This window comes from Clytia hemisphaerica, unplaced genomic scaffold (genome assembly GCF_902728285.1).
Source record: "Clytia hemisphaerica strain Z4C2 unplaced genomic scaffold, Clytia hemisphaerica genome assembly, whole genome shotgun sequence".
Taxonomy (NCBI): Eukaryota; Metazoa; Cnidaria; class Hydrozoa; order Leptothecata; family Clytiidae; genus Clytia; species Clytia hemisphaerica.
In genome coordinates this window covers 1727966-1747661 of record NW_027103528.1, presented here as the reverse complement: position 1 = coordinate 1747661, position 19696 = coordinate 1727966, and the positions used below count along the sequence as shown (strand labels likewise).

General features: G+C 35.5%; 3 protein-coding genes across 3 annotated transcripts; all 3 read right to left on the bottom strand.

Annotated features, from left to right (window-relative positions):
- Window positions 1-2975: 2975 nt before the first annotated feature.
- Window positions 2976-8018, bottom strand: LOC136799502 (tartrate-resistant acid phosphatase type 5-like). The gene is made up of 6 exons (XM_067056215.1): window positions 7814-8018; window positions 6950-7049; window positions 5395-5516; window positions 4834-4923; window positions 4394-4611; window positions 2976-3722 (listed from the first exon to the last, which is right to left on the bottom strand). The coding sequence occupies exons 1-6, from the start codon at window positions 8007-8009 to the stop codon at window positions 3459-3461; spliced, it is 990 nt and encodes a 329-aa protein (XP_066912316.1). The 5' UTR covers window positions 8010-8018; the 3' UTR covers window positions 2976-3458.
- Window positions 8019-8615: 597 nt separating this feature from the next.
- Window positions 8616-13334, bottom strand: LOC136799500 (uncharacterized protein F26C11.3-like). Its single transcript, XM_067056214.1, has 4 exons — window positions 12564-13334; window positions 11632-12016; window positions 9241-11071; window positions 8616-9109 (listed from the first exon to the last, which is right to left on the bottom strand). The coding sequence occupies exons 1-3, from the start codon at window positions 12948-12950 to the stop codon at window positions 10833-10835; spliced, it is 1011 nt and encodes a 336-aa protein (XP_066912315.1). The 5' UTR covers window positions 12951-13334; the 3' UTR covers window positions 8616-9109; window positions 9241-10832.
- Window positions 13335-15257: 1923 nt separating this feature from the next.
- On the bottom strand, window positions 15258-18454 carry LOC136799499 (uncharacterized). The gene is made up of 3 exons (XM_067056213.1): window positions 17865-18454; window positions 17046-17217; window positions 15258-15907 (listed from the first exon to the last, which is right to left on the bottom strand). The coding sequence occupies exons 1-3, from the start codon at window positions 18219-18221 to the stop codon at window positions 15648-15650; spliced, it is 789 nt and encodes a 262-aa protein (XP_066912314.1). The 5' UTR covers window positions 18222-18454; the 3' UTR covers window positions 15258-15647.
- Between the last annotated feature and the right edge of the window lie 1242 nt (window positions 18455-19696).

Genomic DNA, 19696 nt, shown 5'->3' with positions numbered 1-19696 from the left:
TTTCTTTGCTGATGTCGGGATTTGCCGACATGCGCACTTTCCATTCCTTTGCCACAAAATTTAACACTTCTACAAAGATTTTGTATTAGATGGTTTGAAATGAAAAAATATGTTAGTTAAAAGCTTTTCTATGTTGAAAAATAACTATACTCAACAATTATGTTCAACTCAAAATTATAGTCCTTGGCTGATACTTCATATATTATTCAGAAAATGAAGTCAAAATCGCTACCTTTTGACCATGTCGGCAAATGCCGACATCTGGCAAATAGGTCAAACCTTCTTTTTTTCCCGTGGCAAATAGGTCAAACCTTTTTTTTTCCTGTGGCAAAATAGGTCGAACCTTAAAAAATACGAACGGCAGTTAAAGGGTTAGTTGCCAATTGGATCATCCAGTGTTAGTTCAAAGAAGTTTTCCATCCGTAATTTTTCCAAGATTGTTTGCGTTAAAAAGCGCTATGCGACTGTTTTTTGCAACTGTGATGTGTAACAAAGATCATAATACAGCTAGAGCGCTTGAAAATTCTTGCCGCGCAAACAAACCTATGCTCAGGGCGCATTTTTCCGATGATTCTAGTGCTGACCGACTGCCTAGGTCCAGAGCGCACTTATCCATCGATTTTAGTGCCGACCGACCGACCGACCGACTCACTTTTTGGGGCTGGAAATGACGCGAACACAACTTATATGTGATTGACGCCTAAGGCATTCTGGGAAATCCTCTCAATTGCACGCTTATGTTCCGAGGCCGTAAGCGCGCAATTGCACAGTTATCAAAATGGCAGAATTTTTATCGAAATTGTTCTGAAACGAGCGGTAAGCGTTAAGCAAGATTGACGGGTGACGGCTTTTGCGGTAAGCGTGCAATTGCACGCTTTAAAATTTACTATATTTTTGACACGCAATTCCTTCCGAAAGCTCTGTTGAATTTCAAAAGCCTAGGGCAGTTTTACTCAAAATTTATCGTAGAAGAAGATTCCGTAAAAATGGATTCCTTAAAACCATGCCTTCGCCCGAATTAGAGAATTCTGAACCCCTTGAAATCCCTAAGCAATTTCAACCGGGGCGGGAGCGGGCGTAAATTATAACCATGCAATTGCGCGCTTACGCCCTCGGAACATAAGCGTGCAATTGAGAGGATTTCCCAGACTGTAAGGGTCCGATTTTAGAGACATGATTTTTGGCCGAACGTACGGTTGTTTTCAAAATCGAGTCCCCCCTGGGGTCTATCCGGAATAAAGTCTGTATCCCATCTATTGCTATTTCGCCCATGGCCCATAGTGGAATATTACGCCCCAACAAACTGCCTCTGGCGTTTATAAAAAGATGCAGGAAAATGTGTAAATCCTTTAATAGAATTAATTTCCCAATTTACATTCTGAATTTGGCTTTAAAAAGAAGCTAATATACGGTGACAAAGGGACACGCTCTTGTTGAACAAAATTGGGTTATCAAACTGATCGAACTCCAACCCATTCATTGATGGAACTTAATCGAACACTCACAATTTTTTTTAAAATCATACATAGAGTTTGATTAATTTCTTTAATCGAACTTTAATCCTTCGATGGAGTTCGATTAGTTCGATTGTATGATTGGTTCGACAAGTTTGATTGATCGGGTCTGGAATATACTGCAATTGCGGTATATGAAAAATGTAAAAGTGACGTTTATATTGAACAACCAAATACAAGCAACCATGTTTTTTGAACCCGATGCCTTATCACTTGAGCCAAAGCGCAAAGAGACATGTCAGTAGTGAAAAGAAGGGGCGGAATTGCTGATTGAAACTATCTGACTATATAATTTTTTCCCTATGATATCACAAAGTGTAACTATGGTAAAAGTTATGAAAATTATAAAAAGGTTTCATAACTTTCATAACCTTGCCCTCTTCATGTTGAGAAAAAATGGAGAACTCTACATCACAAGTAATCCAATTTTTGGATAAATTTTCCAAGATTTTGGAATTCTATTTTTCTTTTCCATCCATCCATTCAATGTGGAGAAAGCATGGTCAAACCTAAATAAGATTAGATTTTCCAGTGCCCATTCAGCGAGCTTCCTTTAAAGTAAAGCTTGACTTGATTGAAGTCGCGTGCTGTGATTAAAACAAGAAAAGTAAATATAAGTTAGGTAGGAATTTAACAAGAGCCGCAAAGTTGTAAATAAATGTCAGTGTGGTTTATTTCGCGAGCATTTTCTCTCATGGACGGGTCATGGGCCCTAATCCTACTACTCTTTAGTTTACTACTCTGTACCACAGTGTAGCTGGTTTGAATCCTATACCTCTATAGCCTCTATATATAGTAAAGATATGTAATTTCTGTCATTGTTAGAAAGTAAAGTATTGATATATAAAAAAACTTAAACTAGTACAACCAAAAAAGGAAAGGGTTGATAATAATGTAGTAGTAAGCTGCTTCAAATGTTTTTTTGTTTTTTTTTTGGACGACGAAGCTCGTGTCTTAATCAATTTCCTGTTCTCTCTGATTTTTTACTCACGATTACTAAGATACTTAGCAACCTTGTCACCAACATCGTCCCCGTGTATCCCAGGCTTTTACGTCACTGATGGACGTTAGAGATTATCCTGGTGCTAACTTTGACTGATATGCGAATTCCCCTTTTGTGGAGATTTCTGAAAACAACACGTCACGATGTCATTTTTAAGATATTGAAAATATTAAACGGCAAGAATGCTTTCAAATCCAGTACCAACCATAATAGAAATCTGACGTTTTTTACTACATAATACGTAATCTATTGCATTCGAAAAGAGAACAATACCAGGGTCAGCTGACGCTATCAGTAAGCATCAAATAGCTGACAATACTCCCAGTGATTGGAGCGAGGATTGGAGTTGGATAACTTCATTTCATTTCAGAAGATTGCCTGATGCAAGGTGATAAATATTTAGAGCTTTCAACGACCAAGCAATCATGAGAGAGGGTAGGCATGGGGACCAAAGGCTATAAACTTATGCAAAATTGTATTTTGTGAAAAAAATGTTTAAAACGTCGTTAAAAATTTGGGCTGAAATAATTCAAATTTACATAAAACTATCGATAAAAATTCTACTTGTTCACCAGCTTCTTTGTGATAAAGGGTCAAATTTCGATGGTTCTTGTCATGTATTTACTACTCAAAAGCGAATGCCCGAGCACTTAAATTCGCATCCTATTTTGATTATTCTGATAGCACACACGATTGTATCACATCAGTAAAGTAAAAAAAAGTTGTACAGGTGTCTCTGGGTACGAGATTGCCGAGCATATACAAACTCATCAAAGACTGAGGAGAAACCATAAGATTATTTAGATAAGGCTGTTTTATATTCACATCATAAAGTACTCTAAGGGAGAAAAAAACGGATCACAAACGAAAATTTATTTCAAAATTCTGAGAAAAGCATGTTAAAAATAAAACCGTTATCACAAAAAATCTTATAGTAAAAATCAAGGAAAAATTGGTTTTAAACTATGATTTCTTGGTTTGATACTTTGTTGATGAATAGGTGCGCCCATGGAATCAATCATGGTCAGTGACATCTCAGTATCGGTCACATCAACAAATGCAAATCCACCTTTTCGACTCGATTCTGCCCAGTAAAATTGAAGTGAACCTTTGGGAATGGAATCCTTATGTTTTTTGGAATCTTCAATGAAGTTGGCGCATCCGATGGTAAAATAATGGACATCTGATGAGTCTTCTTTAATATGCTATGAGGAAATAAAATGACATGTAAAACAAACTCTTACTTCCACTGCAATTGAAGTAGAATCCGAAGAATTTGTTCAAAATATATTGAATATATTTTGGGTATTTGGGTGAGAATTGCAGTTCAAGTGCTTGTCCTACTTTATTTCATTGAAGGTCTTGAAGGGTTTTGTAGCTTCCAAGCCTTATTAGAACACGTTTGAGCTTTTGGATCACGAGATCCTTAGGTCTCCCTAAGTTTTAAATCTAATACTAAAACTTAGAGTTAAACTCTACATTCCTGAAGTAAATTGGAACACTTATAAAAGATTTTTCTTAATTATTTAAATCTAAAATCCCCTTTTAATCAAATGTTATAGCGACTTTGATTGTAAATGAAAGTTGAAACAATATGTAAGCTAGTATTGGACATTTTTTAAGTAAGCTGGTTGCTAAAGGCTCAGATCTCATTATGACCCTAAAAATTAAATAACTTAGTTAATTTGGCTTAGCAACTCTTGATCTCTATACAGGAAAGCAACCAATTAACTACTATTGACATCTTCGGCATCAAAAGTCATTTTAGAGGAGCTTCTATACCCGATTTCAATTTAGCAGGCAAAATAGCATACTCTAAATCCCTTATTTATACCTTAGCATCCTCAAAATTAGAATTGCTTATAAAAAAACTAACCTGCAAGTTGTGGTCATGTCCATTAATATATGCTGACACAGCATATTTCTCTAATAAGGGTTTCAACCGTTCAACCAATTGTGATGTTGGACCGTGCTCAGCGATCGACCAGACAGGAAAATGACCACCAACAAGCAGGTAATCGAAGTCAGAAGATGCTTTAAGTTCAGTCTCCAACCACGCCCATTGTTCTTCGGCTAGTACCCAGCCCTCTGGACCTGTTTTGGAAGAAAAACATACGGGAAATTTTATTTTGAAGTCAAATCTTTTGATGCTTTATTTTGCAAATCTTCCTACCTTCTAAAAATGATCTCTTCTTTCGGTAATCGTCATTTTGTTTGTAGATCTCTTCAAAGAGGCAAGTTTGTTACAATGAACACGAAATCGTTTCTTATTTAAGAAACTTTATCAAAATGAAATAAAAGAAACCAATTGTCTACCGTTGGGTGGCATAGCATCAAAGTCAGAATCAGTGTTCCCACATAACACCACTGTATCAATCATTATCAGCTTCATTGTGCGGCTGGTGTCTAAAAAGATAAAGTAGAATACTAAGGTTTGGAGTAGCCAACACGAGGGAGTAATGACACTACCATATAGGGCCAAGTCGAGTTTTAAAAGATTCAACCTTTAATTTTTGGAGGTTCCTTAGAAACTGGAACGCGGTGACTAGTCATAAATTTCAAGTTCTTGAGAATTCATTTTACTGTAAAGTTTAGACGATGTTATCGTCCGTTACGGTGATAGTAAAGGCGGCAAAATATGGCGGTATAAAAAAATCGGCGGGAGACTTTTGAAGAGAGACTGACTAACTCTACCGACTGTAAACTCTTTTCGGAAAAAAACCCGTTTGCAAATTTTCTTCGGCTTTTGGCTTATTTCTTAGATAGTGATTTGCCTAATTTAGTCTAGGTAAAGTTTAGAATTCTATATTTTGAAAGTGTTTTCAAATGCTGCCTCATCCAGTACACATCCTGGTCTTGAATTGAAAAATGATATACCTGAAAATTGGAATGTTTTTGAATACCATAAACTTGGGAATGTCCAAATGTTTGAATGTTTTGTGTACTCCAGTTGTCCAGTAATATTACCGTAGTGATCATGGTTGCCAGCAACCACGTACCTGCAAAAGATTGTTAAATTGGTATTTGAAACCTATTTCTAAAGAGAATGGTACCGAGAGGGTTCATTTCATACAACCCTGGCTAGATCAATAATAACAACATTTTCTCAAATCTATGCCAGATGCAATTTGACTAAATATTGTTAGCCTAGTGGGACCATTTCTAAGCTTTTGTATCATCAGATCCCAAGTGTTAAGTCTTATGTTAAAGCTCAGAATTAAAATTATATTTTCTAATTCTAAATTTAAGGCACTTGAAAACTACTTTCGGTTTTCGAAATTTGGAGGAAAATTTCTTTTTCGCCATATATTCGACCGTTAATTGCAGTGATCTGTCCAGTGTAGAGCCGGAAGCGAGGGATCCAATCTTATGTACTATTTGCACAAGTCATGAAGGTCAAATGCTGGAGGGTTCATTGCCACTTTCTGCTCTTTAAGGTGACAAAGACCCACTGGGACCGCTTCCCAGTGGAAAAATTTGGCCGATATATCGTCCTCAGTGGAAAATTATACTCCAATTTTTATCCCACTGAAAATAATAAATAATACCAATCTATATTGTGTTATTTTTCGCATCCCTACTGTATTTTCTGACTTGAAAACAATGGAATTTTAATCCCCGCAGCCATAAAAAATATCAGATTATCAATCCTCATCGAGTTTCAGTTCGTTATTTTCACTCCCTTTGGATGAAAAAATTTTACCGGGTGTAGTTTTTGATTTGATTAGTTTACCAAGCTTCTCGTTAACTTTTATAACAGCGATCGGGGATTGAATCTATAGCTAATTAAAAAATATAAGGCTATCTACAATTAGTCCCGTAATATTTGACATGGCAGTGAATAGTGATTTTCATGTTTTTTAAAGTCAAACCCCTCCCCCCAACTTCAATGGTTGGATTGGGCTCTCTGGTGCTTATCAATTATTGAAGTTGGGGGGAAAGGGGCTTAGAGAACTAAAAAACGTAGCTTAGGGGTTGTTTTTGAGGCTTACTGCCAAAATATTACAGTACTGATTGTAGACACAACTCTAAGCAAAATGAAAGGGGGTTTGGTTCTTTATAAGCATACTGAAGCTCAAATTTCCAGAAAAATTAAGCATATGCTAAGCATACCTTGAGGCTCAGCCAAAGAAACTTTTAGAATCATAATTTCCAAAACTTCAGAAAATAACAGAAGAAAGAGTCATATATCATATATAATATGGTAAACATTCGAAAACAATAGAATGTATTAATTTCTCTCAAAATTAAAGAGAGGGGAAAATGCGCGAAAAACTTACCCCCCCCCCCTTCATAATTTTTTTACCAAGCATAGGGTTAAGCATAGTCGAGGCTCAAAATTGAGCTTTACTTAAGCATAGTGAGCTTCAGCCGAAATTTACCGTATGCTTATAAAACAAAATGAGTGTAGTTAACAAATTTCTTTACATACCATGGAACTTGAAGAGAAGGTTGGTTGAATACATCGTTATACGTTTCATTGAAGCGATGGTCATATTCGTTCTTCACACCCGTGAAATAAAAATTATCACCTGGAAGTAGAAAAATAACGAACCCCTCTTTAGTTTCAGGTAGGAAAAACTTCTAGACTCCAAAATGTAGAAAACAATACGGATTTTAGGTACCCAGAATAAGGATAAGAAAAATTAAAGAAGCATTCATATAACCTCAGAAAGTTACAACATTCAAAAATCTAACACGAGAGTTGAAAAAGAAAATTACGCGCTTTTTTTATAAGAATATACTTTATAAGAATGTTCATGATGAAAATTTCCGAATAATTAAGAATATGCTAAGAATATCATCATCATGGAGTTTGGCAACAAACCCTAAGAATGGTATTTAAAGAAAAAATTTTTAACTATAAATTACCAATTATCCCAAAGTCAGGTTTAAATACCTTCACAAAAAGTCATTTTATGCTTCAGATAGGTATTTCTTGTTAAACTAAGTTTGAATTTCGATCCTAACCTAAGAATACAGTAAGAATATTTTCGGATGATTTTTCCCAAAAAGAATATCCATGATGAAATGAAAAAACATCATTCTTATTAGACTAGTAAACCACGTCGTTGTATTTCGCTGCAGATTAAACTTTCAATGGGATCTATTTTTTTTTATATGTTCACTGAATACATGCGTCTGTCTTTCCAACCCACTCTCCCGCGGCAATTTCTATTTTTTATAAGAACTCTTTATTATAAGCACTATTCCTGCGTTCCTGTGTCCAAGGAAAGACAGACGCTTGCTAGTCTACATTCTTATAAAAAAAGCGTGTACACAAAAAACAACGTACCTAAAGCGATAACAAATTTAGAATTCTTTTGAGTTGCAGTTACTGACATCTGATTGGCTGTTGATTCCTCGATATCTGTTGTGTATGGCCGAATTGGGATTCCTCCCCAGTCTCCCAAGATCAGAAAATTACCAGCATTGGTCAATTCGATGAAGGTGCAGATCAGGAGGATGAAAGACTTACTTTGTTTTTTCATTATGCTATTCTAAAAAATTCGTCAACGCAATAATATGTTTACTACACAGCTAGACCGTAAGTAAGTAAGTTTTCAACCGCAGTCGAGGGCGACCCGAAGGCTCCCTTTTCGTATAGCTGTCTACCCGAAGGTAGGGGAGGGCGCCACTCCTTTCCCTGAATTTCTCCACTTACCCTTGATCCGTCTCTTTAGTTGCCGAACATCAAGCAGAGAAGCATCAATTACCATTTTGGGAATCTTATGGTATGACCCGGCTGGGGGTTGAACCCACAACCTTGCGCACCGTAGCTGGATGCTCTACCACTGTACTACGGTCGCTTTAACGTAGACCGTAATCGCCCTTGTCAAGCTGCTAACCCTACCTCTCAAATTCAAAGCATTCTTCGCAGTACTTCATAAAGGCTCACGCCACTTTTGACGGATTTTAATATACAAAGATTTCAAATTCGACCGCGGTTCAAATCTTAACACATTGGGACATAAGTTAAAAGTTCTTTTCTAAAATAAACCATTGTCAATTTGATAACGTAATCTAATCTAGTTCTTCAAGGACCTTGGAAATTTCAAAAGCGAACATAAGGATATTAGAAAATAAAAGAAATCAGATTGACTCTAATAAATATTCTTCAAACTTTTGGTGTCCTTAAAGGAATAATCAGATGGTTTGTAATATTTGGCATGTGGGATCCTTCTATAGTCCTGAGCAAAACCTCAAAATATTTTTGCCTAACTATTTTACAAATTCGGGATATTTAAGAGCCCATTTTCAAAAATTTCAAATTTTGATATCTCGATTTTAGAAAATTGTTACACAAGAATACTTTTGAAGTTTTACTATGGACCACAGAAGGTTTCTGTAATCGAAATATCTCAAACCATCTGAATATCCCTTTAAAGTAGCCATTTTTTGTCTCTTAAAAGAAATATCATAGTGCCATAAAATAAGATTTTCATATCCAACCTATATACAACCAATAAAAATTTGAAACAAAAAAATAACATAGTGACATAACAAATAGACAAAATATATCAATCATTCTCTCTTGTAAACGATTCACGTTTGAAGTTTTGACTCAGCATATATTCATTCGATATGCAGGCTAAAAAATAAGTACAAAAGTTTTGCTTAGAAAAATGTTTGACAAGGCCTAAAAATTTGCTTACAAGACATCAAGAAATCTAGGCTAAAGTCCAATAACAAAGCTAAGTCTAGGTGAAAAAATATACTTACTAAAAACACGCGTGACAGTGGTAAAAACTTCACCTCAATGTAACAAAATTCTTTCCAAACAAGAAATTGCTTTTAGTTTCGAGCACGAAAATGTCTTCTTAAAATACGTCAAAATTCTCTTCTCTCCTCTCTCTACAGTACGAGAGTTTGAACACAAAAAAGACACGAAAGGCAACACTGTCAAACGCCTTCAAAATGCTACGTCATAATTGCCTAATTATAATATAAAAGGTTAGAATAAATTCTACAATAGAAAAACAGTATCAAAAGTCTCAAGGGACTACGCGAAACACTAATGAGTTGAGACGCTACGCTGGAGAACAAATTAGAGAGCTAATTATTAATTAGTACCGACATCGGTATCAAGACAAAACCAAATTGACCAACATCAAATCCAAAACATAAGGTGCAACCATATGCACCGACATCTCTTGTAAAAACTGATGAAAAGAAAACTTTCGGAGTGTAACATAAAGCTTATAGGATATCGTTAGTTTATTTTACAGGACGTATATCTGTATAATGCCAAAATTGTTTCCCATAAGTTTGCTTAGAAAACAAACTATCACATTTTGACACATGTGACCTGAACGTGATGTCAACTGACTTAAGTCGTGAAAATCTCGCGATGACTTTCTCTTAAAGGTTTTATTTTTTCACATAAGTGTTTCCGTTTCATATCAGACACATATTTCTGTCATATCAGGACAGTGTCTGCCTATTGTTATATCATGCTGATGTAAGCAGAAAAATGTTTTTCTTTTCCTCTTTCTGAGCAATCTTGCTCCACATCCGTGTCAATCCAATGTGAAAAAGCTTGTGAATTAAACTTGATGAGTAAGCAAACGATATCACTGTTATTTAAAAACAAAACCTTTAAACTTAAAAATAATGATACGTGCTTTAAAAGGTCAAGATCCATCAGCCAGCAGGAACTAAAAATTGTTCGGCTAATGACAGTGTTTGGAAAGACTATAAAAGACCTCTCCAAAGGCCGGTACCACAACGAGATCGTACAGTACCCCGGGGAGACGGGGAAGGTGTACTTAGGAAAAGAAGGTGTCACAAAGGGGACAAAATTTTCGAAGTCTCTCACATGAACGATTTTCGACCTTATATCAGCATAATAGAACAATAGGTTGACACTGTCTTGAAATGAAATATGTGTCTGATATGAAACGGGAACACTTATGTAAAAATAAAACCTTTAAGATACCACATTATTTTGCTTCAAATAGGGAAAGGAAAGCTCTATCTCGTATTTTATTTAAGATATCTGTGTGTCCTGATGCTACCAGAGAAACTTCACCAGATTCGAACGCCGTCAAATTTCTCTATCCGTGAGTGTCTCAAAGCAATGACCTCTCTACAATGGTAAAATTATCGCAATACTTATAAAGCTTTAGTGTGTGCGACTGCCAATACACCATCAAATAATCGGATAGGATGAGAGCTCACATAACTCTCAAACTAATCCCGGCTGACACACAACGTTTTTTCAGCGTTTATATAATATTCACAACGTCCAAATAACGTAAGATTAACGTTGAAACAACTTTGTGTGTCAGCTGGGTTAGTAATCGCTAAAAACTTTAAATAAATTTACAAGACAAGTATTTTGGATCCGAAGTTGACACCCAGAATGTAGTATGGCAAAAGCATTCCATAGTCAATTGATTTTGGTCAATAAGAACAGTAATTCCACCAATATTGCTGTTACTTCTTTCTTTCAAAGCATAGCAGTGGTTTTTACATTCCTCTGTTGATGCAACTTGTGTTCCTTCTCGGAAATAATTTGTTTTAATCCCCTTTTCGAACCAATCGCATTCAACTATAAAAAGAAAGAATACGTACTGAAGATAGATTTTATTTTAAGCCGATGAGAATGAAGAATCTCTACTACCTAGCCTAGTTCAGGAGCATGCTTTGGATCATGTGCAGTTTACGGTGCCCGTGGTCAAATTGTGCGTTTTTTGGTTGAGTCACCTTTCTCTTACTCTATACCAGATTCATCTCACATTTATCGCTTCGTAGTACACTCTGTGCGCATTGTCTGTTTGATAAAAAAAATTCCCGTACGGAGACCTCTGCGATTAAGTTTGATTTATAAATAGCAACACTTCTCTTATCGTCTCCCCTCTTTCACCAACACTTCATTGCAGCGATCAGTTTGAAAAATCTCAAATAAGAAAAGACAATGACAACAGACTCTCTACGGCAATGAATTTTGAAATTAGCCCTAGATACTGGGTCTGTGTACAGACAACCTTTCTCTCTTTAAAGGGATTACACGATTGACACACATTTTTTTAATAAGAATATCTTCTATAAGAATATCATATTTTTTGAAAAAATATAAAAATGTCGTTAAAGAGACATCCATAAACTAACCTTCCTTAGGAGTAACTATATCATCTTTGGTTGTTGTCACAGTCCCAGTCGTAGTAGGTGCTTCGCTCGGTGTTCCTGATCCCGATCCCGATCCAGACGTGTCTGTCGTTATCGTCGTATAACTAGAAGTTTCTCTTGACGTTGTCGTTTCAATTCCCGGCTCTGTCACATCTTTCGTTGTCGTCGTATAAGTAGGAGTTTCTCTTGACGTTGTCGTTTTAATTCCCGGCTCTGTCACATCTGTCGTTGTCGTCGTATCTATTGAAGTCGTCATCAATGTCTGAGCAGAGTTGTTAAGAGGTTTGAGTGTTGGACTTTTCGTTGTTACTGGTGATGTTTTGGTATCTGTTTTCTCTGTAGATTCTGAAGAAGACGGTTGACAAGCCTATAAGAAGGAATTGATGTGAAAACTATCAAAAGTTATTCGCATTTGTAATTTTAGATAGGATTTTTAAAAAGTGTAAAACGGAGAATTATTGTATAACCATACAAAATTAGCACATAATAAAAAACAGTTGATTTCTTGTCTTTTTCATCTTCAATTTTGAATAAAGATTTCTCATAGTAATCTCAAAACCCCTCATAAGTTATTTGTATTTGTACCGCTCTCAGGTTCAAAATAAACACCCACCACCCGCTTGTTAATTTTTCGAAAATTTTCCAACCCCCGGACCTTAGGACCCCCCTCCCCCGCCCCGTCTATTAACTTTTAAGAATATTTTCAGCTTTCAAAGAGAAGGCCCCTCATTTTGCTCTAAATGGCCTGATTTTAGCCTATATTTACCTTATTTTGGCGTTTCCAACCCCCCTGGCAATTAGGTTCCCCCACGTTTATTAAAATCTCGAAAATTTTCGAACCCCCCCTTGTTTATTTGGAACCTAAGAGTAATTTTACTGACTCAATTGATAACGTGTAATTTATTAGTGTAAACCTCGTTATTATTGGTGCCATAATAAATCCATCCTTGTGACTCCTGCATTGCCAAAGATCTTTTTTCTTCACATTCAAACAATTTGCAAATTGATCTCTTAGGGTTCAAATTGATAGCGTTACACAATGGAAACATTTTCATGCATTCTTTCAAACAAGACCACGTGTTATCCAAATGAAACGATCTGATTGGATCTTCAAGTACCATGACGTCATTGATGACATCATCAAATGTCAGTTCGGGTATTTGGACAGTTGAATCGGTAGCCAAAACGAAATCATTTGATAGCTGGTTAAACAAGACAAGAGCAATCCAAAGTAGTAATCGAGGTAATGGTGACATATTTTTCGTAAAAAAACATTCAAATATTGCGTCAAAGTTTTGCATAAAATTTTTGCGCTCTTGAATTAACCGTTTAACTAAAACAGTCGATTAACTGTTTGAACTAAGACAGTCGAAGACAATTATGCAGTACTCCTTAACTTGTTAGGTACCAGTCTTCTAAAACATGTTGTTGAGAAAAAATGTTTCATCAGGCAGATGGCGCTACTTTAAAGTTTTTCTTGATTCGAAAACAGTGGTTAGAGAAACTTTAACTTTTTCTTTATTTCTCAGTTCAAGAAAATTTATGTAGATGTAGAGATGTAATAACTAATCATTACTGTTTTGGAGTTTTTCTATTTACAAAATGGTTGAATTTCACAGCAAGCAAGAGATATCTAATCGTCTAAATTGAGCATTGAGCATATTGGGAAATAAATACTATTTCAAAACAGTCATTTACCAATAAAATATATAACCTTATGATATTGGAACCGATGTAAAACGAGACCTTCATAAATGATTAATTAAAATCAAAAATAAACTTTTCATTTTTCGACTATTTTCTATATATTTATTCTATATATTTTAATTAAAAAAAAAAATTATTTCAAAATAAAGATAATTACAAGACGACTGATAGTCGAAAATTTCGCCTTTTGTACGATTATTAAATAGATAAAATAAAGAATTAAAAGCCCGAGGTACAAGTCAGAATCGAATAGACGAAAAAATTACCCTTAGAGAGACATATCTGGTAAAGTTCAAAGAGAGCAAAACAATCAACACAAATCTTTTTATACTTACTAGTTATACTAGAATAGAGATACTAGAACCTTAAGATTTCCGTTTCCTCAAAATTCATACACACAAAATTATCTTTCCAACAAAATATTACTTTTAATTAACAAAAAGTAAATAAAATCACCTCTAACAATATTCTGTTCTATTTCAGAACAGGTAGACTCGATAGACTTGATCTACTTTAGTCAAAGAATCTGGCTCTGACTCTTTCTGTTATACTGTTGACGAGAGTGGCAAATAATACCTGCAGACCCCTTCTATTAAGTGATTAAATTATGAACTTTTTGTTGAAAAAATGTTTGTCTTTTCATATTTGCGACATTCATTGTCCTTTTTCTTTTGGAGTAATGTAGAGAACCCCCCCTCCCCTAGTACCACACTGTCATATTGAATAGACCTTTTACTACCTAGTTAGGATGTCATGTTGACTTGAATAATTAAAATTCCAGCATCAAAACATTGATAAGAAACACAAATGTACACTTAATAAAATAATTATGCATTAATGTGTCAATTGTTTATAATGCTGGAGTTTTTAATTATTCAACATGACATCCTAACTAGCAAAAGGTCTTAATATTATGAAAAACTCAAGAACACAACATACCCCACAGTAATATAGCTTCAGCCAGGTTTCATGCAATAGACCGTCGCGTTCGCCAAAAGGTGTTTTTTCTATTACTGCGATAGACTACATATTCTTTCCCACAAAAAATAGAAGATCATATACCTGTGTTGTTGTAGTGAAGTGTAATGTGGTGGAGATGTTCGAAAAGTATATATCACTCTTTAAATCTATTTCAAGATCCCTAGAGCTATAATAGTTAATTGGTGCATAACTACACAAACATAAAATACTAAGTACAACTTGAAACGAATATAAATCTCTTTAAATACTCTAAAAAATCACGAGGAATGTTTACAAATGCTTGGTTACGTTAACTGTGCATTTTGCGGTTTCAAAACACTAGGTTTTATCTTAGCAAGTGAGTTCATTTTTTGAATCTATTCGAGAATATTCTAGAAGTTTCTACGTGTTAAGGCCTGTTTCCATCGATCGCGCGAGTGTGCACGGTAGGCCAAAATTATACTTTCGTTTTCTAATTTTTTCCAAGGACACCGCCGCAAAAGGCTATCGTAATACTTTCGCTAGGCGAAATTAAAAAAAGTTATGACGACAATTCTTAGTTTTAGTTTGCTTGTAAATTTAAGTCAACAGCGAATTTTTTTCAAGTCATAGGTGAAATGAGCAATCGAGATGCGTGGTGCCTCAAATATACACCACAATATTGTCCAAAACTAGAATTGCTACTCTCTGGTTGAAACTTACAAAAATGAATCCGTTGGACTTTTCGATATTTTGCTGACGTCAGCAATAGAAACTTGCACATATAAAATTTACACAAGTTTGTCAAAACCATGACCAGTTGCCAAATTTTTGTGTTTTAAATCTATTTCATTTGGTCTAGCTACCATTATGTGCAAGGTTACATACTTTGCGTTACACGTTTTTTTTTTTGGGACAAGCTGTAGTTTTTACAAGCTCTTATTTGATTTGGTTTGTCGTTAACCAGTAATAAAACAATTTTGTTACTTTTTCTAAAGAATGCGTCATCTCTATCACTTCAAATGACCAATTAGTGAAGTATCTTGTAAAAACTCCAGTCCATCCCTTTTTTTTAAGAAACTAGTTTACCAAGCAGCCTCACTGTTTCTTAAGAAATCGGCCTTTTGAGCCTTAAATGTTTCTTACACCATGTTTCTAAACTTTTTGACATAATCAGCCTTTAATTGGAAGGTTTAAAAAAAAACGAATTAGAAAATGTTATTTTCTCATTCTCAGCCTCGGCATGTTTCTTAGATGTTATGTTTCTTAGTTTTTAGGCATTCTGAGCCTCGTGTTTCTTAAAAGTGTGTTTCTTAAAAAAAAGTGCATTGTGAAGAATTTTATTTGCACAACTATCCCGTACCAGCAACGTCGTTCCCAGATCCTTCACGGTAACAGCTTCTGTAATTGTTTATATTATACGGTTTTTGCCAATTAGGCTTGTAATTACAATAACAATACATGGTATTTGTCAGTGTTGCGCCGTAAATTATCACTTTTTGGGTCATTTTTTGGAAACACTTCTCCGCGCATTCTTTCCTGCTATAAACTCTGAAAGGATTGACCAAATCTTTAACACGCTTTGGTTCGTTGAACCAAATACATCGGTGCCCTAAAGGGAGAAAGTACTATGAAACACCCCTATCTCTTTTTCCCTATGAGTGAACAAAAAAGTAAAATCAACACAGTTTGTTTTTTACGATATTTCGTTCTATTTTCAGAACTTCATCAGGTAACTTTTTCAGGTATTTTTCCCTATGTGTGAGGTGTTCTGTATATTAGAGGACTAACGAGAAAAATACTGTGAAACACCCCTGTCTCTGTGGCCTTATGTAAAGTGACCGTAGTGCAGCGAAGGTAGAGCGTCCGGCTACGGTGCGAATGGTTGAAGGTTCAATCACCGGCCAGGTCATTCCACATACTTCGTACTTAGTAAAAGTTAGTACTTGATGCCTCTTTGCTTGATGCTCAGCAATTAAAAGATAAGGATCAAGGGTAAGTGGAGTAACCTACTGAGACAGTGTAGCGCTTCCCTCTACCTTCGGGTAGATAGCTATATCTCTGCGGTGGCAGATTTACTTGCTAGTAAAGCCTGTCTTTGAATGGGTAAGGAGTTTAAATTTTGTTCTTTAATACAGCTCAAAAATTCAATAAAATTTTTTCATGAGGAAGCAGTAGTGTATACAGGGGTGAAGACCAATCTGCGATATCTAGGAGAGCGCATATTTTTACGACACATCACTTAAGTATCTATTCATGGTAAAAAAAGATAATTACTGTGTCGTTTAAATCTGCTCTCCTAAGCAAATGTTCCTTCACCCCTGTCAACGCTACTGGGATATTGAAATTTCAGGGTTATTTGTATCTTCTGTGAAGAACTTTTAGTCTTTTCCATGGGGTCCTAGGGTGCTGGCATCCACTAAAGGATTCGCGCTTCTATACTAAAACTATCTGGAGTTTTGTAGAGGTCTGCGATTAAGACTAGGTTCCACATACCGGTCTTCTGACGCAGAGGTGTTATGAGATACGGATCCAAAGGGGGGATTTTGAATTGGGCTTTAACTCCCAATTTGGATGTATACCGAGTTTATCGTTCTACATCTGCAATTTGAGCTTTACTAAGCTCATTTGCGAGGTCAATCGATACTTCGATTATCAGCCGGATTGAGAGAGAATGACATCTCTACCTTCACTCACATCCCAAATTGGACTAACCAAATAATAAGCAAATATGAAAATGTAATCCATACCACCGATGTTAGTTATGTTTTTATTGAGTTCTTTTGGCGATTCTGTAGTGTGATTCAGTGTTGGCTGTGTAGTATTGATGATTGGTGGCACTTGCGTTACCAGGTGGGTGTGTCGTGATGCACGATGGGTGCGGTCTGTCGTTGAAGGAGATTGCTCTAGTGTGGTACAGACCTGAATAGAAAGAAAGTTGAAACATATATGAACCTACTTGAAATTTTAGAGCTTTTATAAGAGCGGAAAGCGTGCAAATTTATAAAGCCCGAAGGCTAGATGTCGTGCTTTGGTTGAAAAGTGTGCCGTATTTTATGACATTACAATATAATTTTAGGGCTTGACTTGGAAAAGTCGGGGGGGGGGGTACTTAGGCAAAATGGGTGCCGGGTATGTGCGAACCATAAGGGTACCTTTTCTCATTCCTCAAAAGTCTCTCAAAGGGGTACAAATTCAAAAGTTAGTCTCTGAAAGGGTCCCAAAATCACGAAAATCAAAAATTTCTCTCTCAAAGGGTCACGATTTCCAAAGATTTTGACCAAAATTTGGAGAAAATCAAACCAAAATTTGGAAAAAATGGACCAAAATTTAGGAAAAGTCTTTCAAAGGGTCCCAAAATCACCAAAATTTTGTCTCTCAAAGGGTCGATTTTCGATTTTCGGCCCGGATAACCTGTCACCTCACAAACCTAGTACCCCCCTGGGCCCTTCAGGTTTCACAAAAATCTGTGGGAAGGCGAGCATTTAGTATAATAATAATAGGAGACGTGTAGGAGAACGAGCAAAAGTTGGTGAGAGGATGCTGGTATCATTTTCTTTGATTTTTACCTCACTCTGTCTCTTTACACCATAATAAATTGAACCCTTTTCGTATCTAAAAACTGGTTCTCCTTGAACCATGAAAACATTACAAATAGATCTCTCAGGGTTCAAATTGATAGCGTTACACAGTGGAAACATTTTCATGCATTCTTTCAAACAAGACCACGTGTTATCCAAATGAAACAATCTGATTGGATCTTCAAGTACCATGACGTCATTGATGACATCATCAAATGTCAATTCTGGGACTTGACTACAAACAGTATCGGTTTTTCGGTCCACATTTAGATCGGCTGGAACATCGCTGGCCAGAGCATGACCAAATAATACATGAAATACAAGCAAGCCAGTATTGGAAACCATATCTTAGTATTTCTCTGGTTAACTAAAAAAATGCTTACCCGAAATACTTTAATAGCGTAGCCAAGAGGGGCGAAAGATTTGTGTAGGAGAGCAGATTTTCATGACACTGTAATTATCTATTCATGGTATTAAAAGATAATTATAATGGCATAAAACTCTGCTCTCCTACACAAATTCTGCGCCCCTTTGGCTGCGCTACTGTACTTAGTAAGGTACAGTTACAGTTGATTAAAGCAAAATTCATAAAACGCAATAAATATACGAAGCAAAAACAAAATAGGCGCCATATCAAAGTTTACAGTGTTAGTTACTATAAGTTTCATTAGTTTCCAAAATTTTCCATCTTGATATTTGCAATTAAAAAAGTCAACTTTCTGATTCATATTAACTTTTAACACTACGTTTTCATTTTTTGCTAAAAAAATGGTGATTTTAGCGCCTTTCGCTCGTCAAAAGGAAAAAACTTTGTAAATTAAAGATTGATAATGATGATAAAACTCTCTCTAATTCGATCGTTAAAGGACCAGGAGATTTCTTCGAATTAAAGAAACATTCGCATTATAGAGAACATTTTACACAGTTTTTTCTTAATAGAACCCAGTTTATAAGAACATTCAGGCTGAAATTCGTCTAAAAATTAAGAACATCGTAAGAATATGCCCAGCCTCAGTTTGGGAAAAAATGACAAGAAACTATAATTTTTTCCTCTTTTCAAGCAGTTTTAACTGACTTAGGGATGGATTTTTATAAAATCGAGTGTCAAATATTGTCCAAATTTTAAGTGGTCTTTATTTTGCATGATATTGTCGATTTAGAGTAGTCTGAAAAATTAAGAACGCGTTTAAGAGCATTTTAGGCTGAAAATTGCTAAAAAAATCACGAGTACATATTAGGTTAATATGTAGTCACTATTTCTGTGTTCATCTTTTCACTGAATTTGCAGTTGACGATCAGAATTTGGAAATTAAAAGGATTCCTGATTGTAAGCATTTTGGTCATGAAAGCCTTATGTTCTTATATAGTTTGTTCTTATAAAAAAACGTGTACGTTAATTGCAAATCAATAATTTTCTTTCATTAAAAAACAGGCATCTTTAAGATTTAATTTAATTTCACAAGAATAATGATAAGTATAGTGAAATTGATACGATTAAAGTATCATGCATGTTTATTAGTTTTTCGGAGACAAGATTACACGATAATCAGCAGTATCAACCCTCTTATTTAAACTAGGGTGGTATGTAAAATTCTCGACGCCCTGGTGGAGTGTCAATGTTGTCAAATTAATGCTTTATATAGGTAGGCTTAAAACTCCACCGTTGAGAAAAAACGAGAAGCAACAAGTTCCGGGTTGGTTATTCAAATACTGTGATTCGAAACTTCCACTTTCGATAATTAGCATTATTTTGGACGCTAATTAAAGACCATTAGCGTGAATTGTAATGGTTTGATAGGTATATGTTAATTAAGGAAGTT

Bases quoted from the DNA above. Each gene is read 5' to 3' on its own strand.
- LOC136799502 (XM_067056215.1), bottom strand. From the start codon at position 8,009: ATGAAAAAACAAAGTAAGTCTTTCATCCTCCTGATCTGCACCTTCATC. The intron at 7,050-7,813 runs GTACGTTGTTTT...TTCTACTTCCAG, and splicing joins TAAATTTGTTATCGCTTTAG to GTGATAATTTTTATTTCACG. The intron at 5,517-6,949 runs GTATGTAAAGAA...AATCTTTTGCAG, and splicing joins CCTTCTCTTCAAGTTCCATG to GTACGTGGTTGCTGGCAACC.
- LOC136799500 (XM_067056214.1), bottom strand. From the start codon at position 12,950: ATGCAAAACTTTGACGCAATATTTGAATGTTTTTTTACGAAAAATATG. The intron at 12,017-12,563 runs GTTTACACTAAT...TCCTTCTTATAG, and splicing joins ATGGCACCAATAATAACGAG to GCTTGTCAACCGTCTTCTTC. The intron at 11,072-11,631 runs GTTAGTTTATGG...TTCTTTTTATAG, and splicing joins TATAGTTACTCCTAAGGAAG to TTGAATGCGATTGGTTCGAA.
- LOC136799499 (XM_067056213.1), bottom strand. From the start codon at position 18,221: ATGGTTTCCAATACTGGCTTGCTTGTATTTCATGTATTATTTGGTCAT. The intron at 17,218-17,864 runs GTAAAAATCAAA...CTTTCTATTCAG, and splicing joins GTGTAAAGAGACAGAGTGAG to GTCTGTACCACACTAGAGCA. The intron at 15,908-17,045 runs GTATGGATTACA...TTCTCCCTTTAG, and splicing joins AAACATAACTAACATCGGTG to GGCACCGATGTATTTGGTTC.